The sequence below is a fragment of the Condylura cristata genome, unplaced genomic scaffold (assembly GCF_000260355.1).
Source record: "Condylura cristata isolate star-nosed mole 26May11 unplaced genomic scaffold, ConCri1.0 scaffold00039, whole genome shotgun sequence".
In the NCBI taxonomy this organism is placed as follows: Eukaryota; Metazoa; Chordata; class Mammalia; order Eulipotyphla; family Talpidae; genus Condylura; species Condylura cristata.
The window spans coordinates 347503-356713 of NW_004567140.1; the positions used below are offsets into that span (position 1 = coordinate 347503).

The 9211-nt window shown below is 69.2% G+C and overlaps 1 protein-coding gene across 1 annotated transcript in view; it reads left to right on the top strand.

Moving 5' to 3' along the window:
- Positions 1-2992: 2992 nt before the first annotated feature.
- Positions 2993-9211, top strand: part of LOC101626202 (chromosome unknown open reading frame, human C16orf74) — a 13277-nt gene continuing 7058 nt past the window's right edge. The window contains exon 1 of the mRNA XM_004693525.2: positions 2993-3029. Within this exon, the coding sequence (XP_004693582.1) occupies positions 3002-3029 (28 nt within the window). The 5' untranslated portion in view covers positions 2993-3001. The remainder of the gene's footprint in view (positions 3030-9211) is intronic.

The window sequence follows — 9211 nt, forward strand, 5'->3', positions numbered from 1 at the left end:
CAGCGGCTTTGCCGGTCCCTTTCGCTTCTTGTTGGCGAGGCTGTGACCCGGCAGCTGCCCCCAGAGGCTCTGCCGAGCCGGCGTCCCATGGCGGCAGGTCCCGGACAGGTCACGCTCAGGGCTCCGCACCAGCCCTCTGTCTGGAATTGCAGGAATTCTGACCCTGCTGCCTCCTGAAGGAATGAAAGCAGCGTGGAGGCCTGCGGGCGCTGCCTGCCGCCTGTGGCCTGAGCTGGAGGACGCAGGGACCTGCCAGGCTCCACCCTGTGGGGAGCCAGACCCGGGAGCCCACCCACCTGAGCCCACCCACCTGGCAGCGCTCATTCCTGCACTGGCTGCCCCGCCCTGCCTGGTCCTTAAGTGAGGTCTTTGTGCGGGTGGAGGCCAGGCCAGCGCTGGTGAGTCAGGACCTCCAGGGCTTCCTGACTTCTCCAGGCTCTCCCTCTCCCTCCGCCCTCGCGGGCACCCCAGGTGTGAGCTCTAGAAGGAGAACACCCCTGCATAGGGTTGCTGGAGCTCCCGTTAAGGGTGAAGTCCATGGAGACGTCACTTTTCGCGCGTCCCCTGTGCCGCCAGTGGCTGTCCTGTGTTCGGTCTGCGGCCCTCCGCGGCCACTGCCGGCTCGCCCGGGAAGGGCCTGCTGCGCTCTGAGCCTGCCCGCGTGGCTCCCGGCTGGAGGCCGGGGCCCCCGGGCGCCCGGTTGAGTGTCCCCTTCACGGCACCCTGGAGGGGGGCTGGCCGGGGCTCCTGCCCCAGGGCCTCCTTGCCAGGCCACGTGTGTCAGTGCGCAGGGGCCTGCTGCGGCCATGCGTGGCACCAGGGCTTGGACCCCGGGCAAGGAGGAACCATTGCACTTGCAGGGTGTTGTTCGGGGTAGCCATGCGCTCTGTGGCAGGGACGCGAGCAGTTTGCTGCAGTGTTGGGGGCTCAAACCCCCCCACACGTGAACGAGGGTGCTTTCCTCCGTCGCTGGCTGCTCGTCCGCCATCGCAAGCTGCCTTTCATTGCACAATCGCATCTTGCATGTCACAGTGCAAAGTGGTAGGCCCTGGGCATGGGGTTCAGCCCCAGGGCGCCTGGTCCCGTGACTTGCACCCCTCACCTGCAAGGCAGAGGAAGCAGCGGCCCCGAGCGCTTCCTTCCGGCATTGTTAGGGTTCAGTGGGGCTATCTTCATAATGAGCTCCGCGGGGACTCGGCCCTGGCAGCCAGAGCGTGGCCGTCCTGCTGCTGGGGAAGAGGAAGTTTAGGGGAAGCCGCCTGCTCGCCACACTGGGCATCCGCTGGGCAGATGCGGCTTTAACGCTTCCCTTCCAGACAGCTCACCGGCGGGGTTGGGGGAAGGGGGGAGGGCTCTCGGGAGAGCCTCTGTCCCTCTGTCCATCACCTGCCAGTCACCCGCAGGGCCTCCTCCCCAGCACGTGGCGGGGCTCCCGGGGGCCCAGCCATGCCATGGGCAGGAGTACGGGGCAGCGGAAATGTCACTGACCGGACGTGGGCACGGAGCCTGGGGCGGGGCTCGCACCTCCCGCCCAGTGCTGCTCAAGGTCGCACAGCCCCCTGGCCCCTCCTCCTCAAGCCTGGGGAGGTCGGGATGGGGCGTGTGCCCCTGACCATGCCCCCACTGGAGCCGTCTCTGTGGAAACTCCGCGTGTGGGACTTGTAGAGACAGACCTGGACCCACTCGAGTCCACCCCGCCCGGGCCCGATGGACAACCTACATGTCCCGGAATCCAGGCGGGGCCTTCCTGCATCGCTTTCCTCTTCCACCCCCGTAGCACCCTCCCTGCTCCTCTCCCTGCCGCCTCCCACCTGCCTTCCCCTTCCCGGGTGCTGTGAGAGCCTCAGTCAGGAGACCGCCTCAGGAGCAGAACCTCCAGACCGCCCAGGGCAACGGAGGACACAGCCGCCTCCAGGCACCGGGTGGGGGTGTGACTGGGGAGCCCCAGAGGCATCTGACTCCCAGCAGGGCCAGGAATACCCGTGCCCCAGGCAGCCTCCTGTGATGAACGGGGTCTCCCCGCCACCCCACTCTGCACTCGGGCCCGCGGCACCCCAGGGTCAGAGAGCAGTGGACAGCCTCCCCGCCGGGCCCACCCACTGGCCTGCGTGCACCGGGGTGTTTCACAGACGTGACTGACGCTCACCGGAGGCCGGAGGCGTGGGATAGGTCATAAAATCATGAAGTCTGCACGGTGGGCGGCCGTGGAGCAGACCCTCCCGAGAACAGGCTGCGCGGCCGCGGGTCTTGCCGATGGTGCTGTCGGTCCTGGGGCTCGTCTGTGACGACCTGACCTCAGCCGTGTGCTGCGGGACCCTCTCCTGGACGGGTGTTGGGGAGGCCAGGGCCTCCCAGCTCAGCCTGGCCCGGGGGCGAGCCCAGTCCTTCCCAGAAGGCCTGCACAGCCTCGGGCCCCAGAGGGTGGAGAGGGATCCCAGGTTGAGCGTCCAGCTCTGGTCGTCCGAGTCCACCCAAGCCTCCAGTCCCCTCTGTGCAGGGGGCACGGCCCGAGGACTGTGTGTCGGGGCTCTCCTGTGTCGCCCCGCCTGCTGCTGCCTCTGCTCCCCGTCAGCTGCTGCGATGAAGGCTGCACCGTGGCCGGCGGTGGGGCCCGCGGGCTCCCAGGCCCGGGGCCACCTCGGGCCGCTTGGAGCCTCCCCTGTGGGCTCCAGAGACGCCGCCTTCTAAAAGACCAGCACCTGCACCCACCGAGCGCAGGGCAGACGCAGGCACCTGGGCCTGCAGGAAGGTGGCTCTGTGGGCGCCCGTCGGCCAGGCCACAGCCTCACCTTCAGCCCGCAGCTGCCGTGCAGGGCCCCCGGTATATTTAGCTCAGAGTTTTTCCACCTGCACAGATGCACCTCTAGCAAGCTCAGCCCAGATGTGGAGGCAGGCGCCGGCTCGGCCGCCACGGCTTCCTGTTGTGCGCGGGCGGGCAGAGGCCTGGCTGCATGTGCCCTCCAAAACAAACTCCCCTCTCTCTGCAGGCTGCAGTCGCGCCATGGGGCTCAAGCCGTCCTGCCTGAAAGGTAAGCGGCACCCTCTGCGCTCCCTCGGCAGAGCTGGGCGGGGTGCCCAGACGGGGGGGGGGGGGCGCGGGGAGGTGTCACTGCTGGTGCTGGCCCGGGAGGTCGCCCTACGCCGCGGGGCCTCCCCACGCCTGCTCCAGCTGGGGGGCAGTGACATGGGTAAGCCGCAGCACCCAGGCTCGGTTTCCCCTCTGCTCTGCTGGTCCCAGGCTGTGGGGCGTGAGGAATCCAGAGGCCTGGACGGGGCGCCAGGCGCCGTGCCCCCGCGGGCTGTTTGTTCTCCCTCTGCACCTCTGTTATCACCAGATAGGAGGCCCGCCTGTGGGCGCTGGGGAAGGCGGCTGGGCGAGGGCACCGGCAGGCGCCAAGTTCCAGAAGGACACGGCCTCACCGAGGGGTGTTGTGGTGCGGGCAGAGTCACCCAGACCTTGTCCTGTGACCCCGTCCTTTCCGAGCCGCGTCTGGTGAGCTGGGGCGCCTCAGCCCGCGTGGCCTGACCGGGCGCAGCAGCCGGCCTGACCGTCCTGGGGGCTCGGGCCTTGTCCGGCTCCGCCCCGGGCCCGCTGGGAGTCAGATCTGGGCCCAAGCCCGGCCTTGAGGTGGCCTGTGATCGGTGGCCCCCGGGCTCACTGGCTGGCCCAGCCTAGGTTTATGCCCCCCGGGGCAGGCATCTCGATGGACAGCCGTCCGAGGGCAGCTGTCTGCCAGGGGCGACGGGGTGTCTCGCAGAAGGGCCGGGGGCTGGACGCCATGCCGCCTCAGTCCTGCTGAGCCCGCACGTGAGCGCCGGGAGCAGGGGGCTGCTGAGCCAGCGTCAGAGAGGCCAGGGGGCCTGGGGTGGGGCAGACCCCGCCTCTGTGGCCCAAGCCCCTCTCCCTTGTCTGCTGCCCCCGGGGCAAACACGTGGCACAGCATTTACCACCCGAGTCACTTCTGAGTGTCCATCTCTGCAGCATGAAGCATACTCCACCGTCACCGCCAGAGTTTTGTCAGCGTCCCCAGCTGAAGCTGGCCTGTCACACAGAGCAGAGATTCCCCAGCCCATCACTTGCTCCCTGGTGATTCTCGCCACCCAGGGCCTCTGTGCCACTCGGTGTCTCTGCTTTTGCGTGGCCAGTGGGTTGCACCAGTGACCCGATGTGTTCCTTTTTGCTGGCTGTATGGTATTCTGTGGGCGTCTGTGCCGCCTGTGGCCTGTGCATTCAGCCCTCAGTGGGCACTAGGATTGTTCTACTCTGGGCTGTCGTGGGGGCATCTCTCCTGGACTCCCACCCTCTCCGCAGCTCCATCCCATCCTGGGAGACTGCACCCCTGGAGCGTCTCTGGGAAATGGGGCCCCACCCTGCTCCCCCCTCCCACCCCTCCCCCTTGCAGGCCTGAGAGCAGCTGAGTGCTCCCGGGCCTGGGGTTTGTAAAAGGCCCTCGCAGGGCCGCGCGGAGCTAAGTGCTGGGCCGGAGCCTGCCTGTGCCAGGCCTGCTCATACATTTTTCATCGCTGCCTCTCTGGAGCGGGCCTAGGCAGCCTGCCCTCGCCCACCCCAGCCCACCTAGCTGGGTCCCTGGAGGTGACTGGCCCACACGGCTGGGTGTGCCCCTGGGCACAGGTGAGGTGGGAAGGAGAGCCCTGTCTCGTGCTGAACCAGGACCGACCGGGCAGCCTCCCCGGCGAGGGGGAGTCTCACAAGCTGGGAAGCTGCTCCCGCTGCTGGCGGGACAGCCCGGCCTCCCTACGGCCCCCACCCCCACCCCCTGCCCTGAAGGCGCGCTGCCCCTGCTGGTCTGCCTGGGCGGAGCGGGTCTGCCGGACCTTGGGTGGCCGGCGTCGTTGCTGGGTGCAGCGCTGATTTCCCGGCCCCCGCCGTCTCACTGCCCGTCTCACTGCCCAGCGCGCTGCCCAGAGGCTCTGGCTGTGCCTAACTTGCTGCGTTTGAGGTGACGCCACTTTGAACATCTTTGCTTCCTGGTTTTTAAAATGACCACTTCTTTGGGATAAATTCCAGAGATCAGAATGACCAGCTCAAATACTCGGACCCGCAGTCGATTCTAACGTGGACTTGGCGGCCGGGCTCTGCTGAGCCCGTCCGGGATCACCCCGGCCGCCCCTCCCGCCGAACCGGCTGCGGGTGGTCCCCGAGGGGAAAGCACAGAGCAGCCTCGTGCTTCGCCAGGCCCCACAGCCGGGACCCGCAGTGTGTGTCCAGGCCGGCCGGCCCGAGGCCCTGCATCCGCCTCCCCGCCCGTGGGCTCTTCAAGGGTGGACGTTTTATTCGACACCCGAAGTGGCCGCTGTCGGCAGAGCTGGGCACACGCGGACCGTCCAGTCTCCTCACCACCCTCCAAGATGGCGTCTCTGTGCCCAGCCTGCTGACGGCGACCCCACCCAACACAACCCAGGGGTTCCCGCGCCGAGCACCCTCGAAGGCACAGGGGAGGGCCCTTCCTGCCCCTCGCGGCTCCTGGGGCCCGCGGCTGCCTCCACGGCCTCTCCCTGTGCTGCCGGCAGACCGGCCTCACCGGCCAGGGGGACAGAGGCCAGCCGATGCACGTGCCTGGGCTCTCTGGTCTGTGTGTAGGGACTTGATTTTTCACAAGAGATTGAGGATCCCAGAACAATCACGACGCTCCTGTGAGGTTCCCACGTCCCCTGGGTGAACGTTCTGGGGGGGCCGGTTCTCTCCAACCCGCCAGCCAGCGCGTTCTCTTCCCAGCTGCGTGCACGCTCCGTCAGGCTTCTGTGGGTCCCCCCGCCCCCTCCGTACCTGTCCCACCCAGCACCCCCCGAGTCCATCCTCACGTACCGTCAGGCTCTGGGCTGGCGGGCTCCTTAAAGTTGCCTCGTCTTTGGCCTGGCCGACCTCCGTGAGGACGGCGCCGGGGTTCTGTGCGGTCCTCGCCGTCGGAGCTGCCTCACTGCTGGGTTTCGCCAGCCCTTTCGCCGAGTGTGGGTCAGGAGGGACTCGTGACCGGGCCTGCCCCTGCTGCCCCAGTGTGCACCCTGGCTGTGTACCCTGGGGGCTCAGAGGCCCCCGCCTCTGCCCTGTCAGTCCGGGGCTGGGGGTCTGGAGGCCCCGGGGCAGGCCCAGGCGGCCTGCAGCCTGTCCCTCCACGCTGCCCGTGCCGGCATGAGCCCCCCCGACCCCGCCTTCCGCCCCAGCCAGCCGTCCTCAGACAAGCACCAGAGTCCGGGAGGTTGCCCATGGTGCAGACACTGTCCGTGTCGCCACAGCGCGCCCACAGGGCAGGCCCAGGGCTTCAGGGGTGAGCAAGGCCGCGCCTGACCTGGCGGAGAGTGAGGGGATGGGTGGACTTTAGTTGGAACTGTGGCCAGGTCCTGCCTCTGGGGCTGGGGGGGGCTGGGAGCTGGCCAGCCTGCCGCGGTTTGAGGACGCCACCCCTGAAGGAGCCGGCTGGCGTGGGACGAGTGGGCCAGGAGGGCGCCCGAGGGGGCTGCGTGGGCAGGGCCTGGGGGTCCTCCCGGTGGGGTCTGGGCGCTCCCCGGGCGGGTGAGGGGCCAAATCACGCTGAGCAGTTTTCCGAATGAGGGGTCACGTGCGCGTTCCTGCAGGGCAGGAGGCGTCCGGTGTCCTCGCCTGGGCGTCAGCCGTCTGTGCGGCGCCATGCTGCCCGCCCACACGGGCCCAGGGTGGACCCTAATCTCGCCACCCACCGTGCCGTGGTGGCTGCGCTGCCCTGGCCCCTAGAGCAGAGCGTGCCCGGGGCCACCGGAGCTGTGCTCCCTGGGCGAGGTGTGGTGCCTGGCCCAGACCCGCGCTCCACCCCGGCAGACGCGAGGGGCACTCAGGGCCCAGTGTGTCCGCTGTGGGGGGTGACGAGTGGCCGCGGGAGGCCGTGGGGCCCGCCTGTACCGGCTGACTTCGAAACCAGCCATGAGGCGCAGGGGGCAGCAGGCGCAGGGGCTTTGAGGCGGGTTGGCGAGCTGTCAGGCGGCGAGGTGGGAGCGGCCGGCACAGGCACCGGGGGCGGGCGGGGCGGTGGGGGCAGCGGGGAAGCTGGGACCTGGAGCGCAGCCCTGCCCTCTGCCGCACCTCACAGTCCCTGGGCCTGGGCGCCCGCGCGGGGTGGGACGAGCTGCCCTCCTGTGTTTGCTTTCCAGATGCAGTGGGACTCACTGCCCTGGCAACAGGCAGGCTGGCACCGCTGGGGGCCCGGGGGCGGGCCCGCCGGCTCCGGCCGGGCGGGACGTCAGCCCGTTTGAACTGCTGAAGCAGATGGCTGGCTTGGCCCCCACACCCCGAGCCCCGGGGGCGGCCTGCGAGCTCACAGCAGGGAGTCAGCCCTCTCGCCCAGCTAAACCCGGCGCCTGCTGTCCCCGGGAGAGCGGGCGCGGCGCAGGGGAGGAGGCACAGGCAGGCGGGCTTGCGGCGCTGGGTGGGTGCCAGGCCGCCCTCCCTGGTGGCGCTCTCCTCTGCCCCCGGGGCCCACGGGTCGGCAAGCCCAGCTGCCCCTCGCCCCCGCAGCCCTGCCTGCCCGGGGCCCCGCCCGTCAGGGACGCGGTCCGTCCGCAGGGCCAGTTTCCTCGCAGCCACCTGCCCTGTTTCCCCAGGAAGATGGGGAAACCGAGGCACAGGTGCTAAAGCCTCCCCCACCCCAGGTCGCACAGCCAGCATGGAGCCCCCGTGGGGTGCTGAGAGCCTCCCCAACCTCGGCCCTGTCCCGCCGTTCCTCGCAGACCAGAGTTGCACATGTTTGTGGATTGAGGCGTGGAGGGGCGAGACGGGCCAGGGGCCGGGCAGTGGGTCTGTGTCTGGCTCCCGCACCGTGATGGTGACGACGACCACACTGACCCTTCCCCGGCAGTGGACACTACTGGCCGGCCCTTCCCCGGCCACTGAGGCCTCTCACCCTCGGCGGTCCTTTGCTAGTCCCGCGCTGCCCACTGGCTGGCCGGCGGAGCGAGCCAGGGCGCGTGGGCCTGCTGTCTGTGGGCCTCTGCTAGGGGCGCGCCTGGCCCAGGACCCTGTGCGCCTCCCGCCCCCTGGGCCTGACAGCGCTCAAGGTCGCGCAGCAAGGGTGCTGACAGTGGGGTCCGGGCACCTGCCGCCAGCCGGGCGCCTGGGGCTCGGGGGCACGTCCTGGGAGAGGCTGCAGGTGTGACGGGGCGCAGGGGGCGCCGCCCCAGCCAGAGCCCCCCTCGTGTCGCCACAAGGGGAAACGGGCTCGGAGAGGGCCGGTGACCTGCGTGGGCCACACAGCTGCGGAGGGCGGGTGGCCCCCTGACCTCTGGCCCGCCGGCGGCGGCCACGCACGTCCAGTGGCCACCCTACAAAGGGGACGCCGCTCGGAAGTGCAGCCTCTGCCCCAGTGGAGGGTCACTGCGGGGTCTTGGGCCCCACCCTGAGCAGTTGCCAGATGGAGGAGAAGCCCGTTTTCTGCAGGGCGTTGTCACTGTGAGTTTCAGACAGGCGGTGTCCCCAGCGCCAGGCGGACACAGGCCAAGGAGTCTGTGATGCAGACGCCATCGGGCGCCTTCTCTGAGCCGGGGACGCTTCCGGTTGTCGCCACTGGGGGGAGCCACTGCACCGGCAGCCTGGGCGCCCCTGCCCCCTCAGTCGGGCCCAGAGCCATAGGACCAACAGCCCCCACCTCCCGCCCCAGCCCACGCCCACCCACCGCCGCTGCATGCTGGTGCCACCAGTTTTCTGCTCCGGGTTCTGGTGGTGCTGCCCTGAGGCAGTCTGCAGGAGGCTGACCGAGGGCCTGGCCGGGGCCTGGCCCTGACCACCCAGTGGAGCAGGGACCTCCCCCGGCTGCTCCCTTGCCCTCGGCCGATCTCCAAGCCCTCCAGGGGTGCAGCTGCCAGGGCTGGAGAGGGTCAGCGCCAGGGCAGGGAGGCAGGGGGACACCCTCCCCCTGCCCAGCCCGGCTCCCGGCCCCGCCCCCAGCGGCTCTCCTGGCTCATCTCTGACGCAGGTGGGGCTTTTTTCTTAATTAAAAAGAGATTTAGAACATCCAGTGCGGTCTCCACTGGCTGCCTCGGAAAGGTAAAGCCGCTGTCAGGCCCTGGCCTCATCCATAATAATGTGACCCTTTAATTGGAATTAAAAAAAAAAAAAAAAGACGAGTGCCTAGTGCCTGCGGAGCTTTGTTCTGTTTTTGGAAAGACCTGCACTGAATGCCGCGCCAGGCCTGGCGGCGGGGCTCCCCTGCCTGCCCCCGGGTCT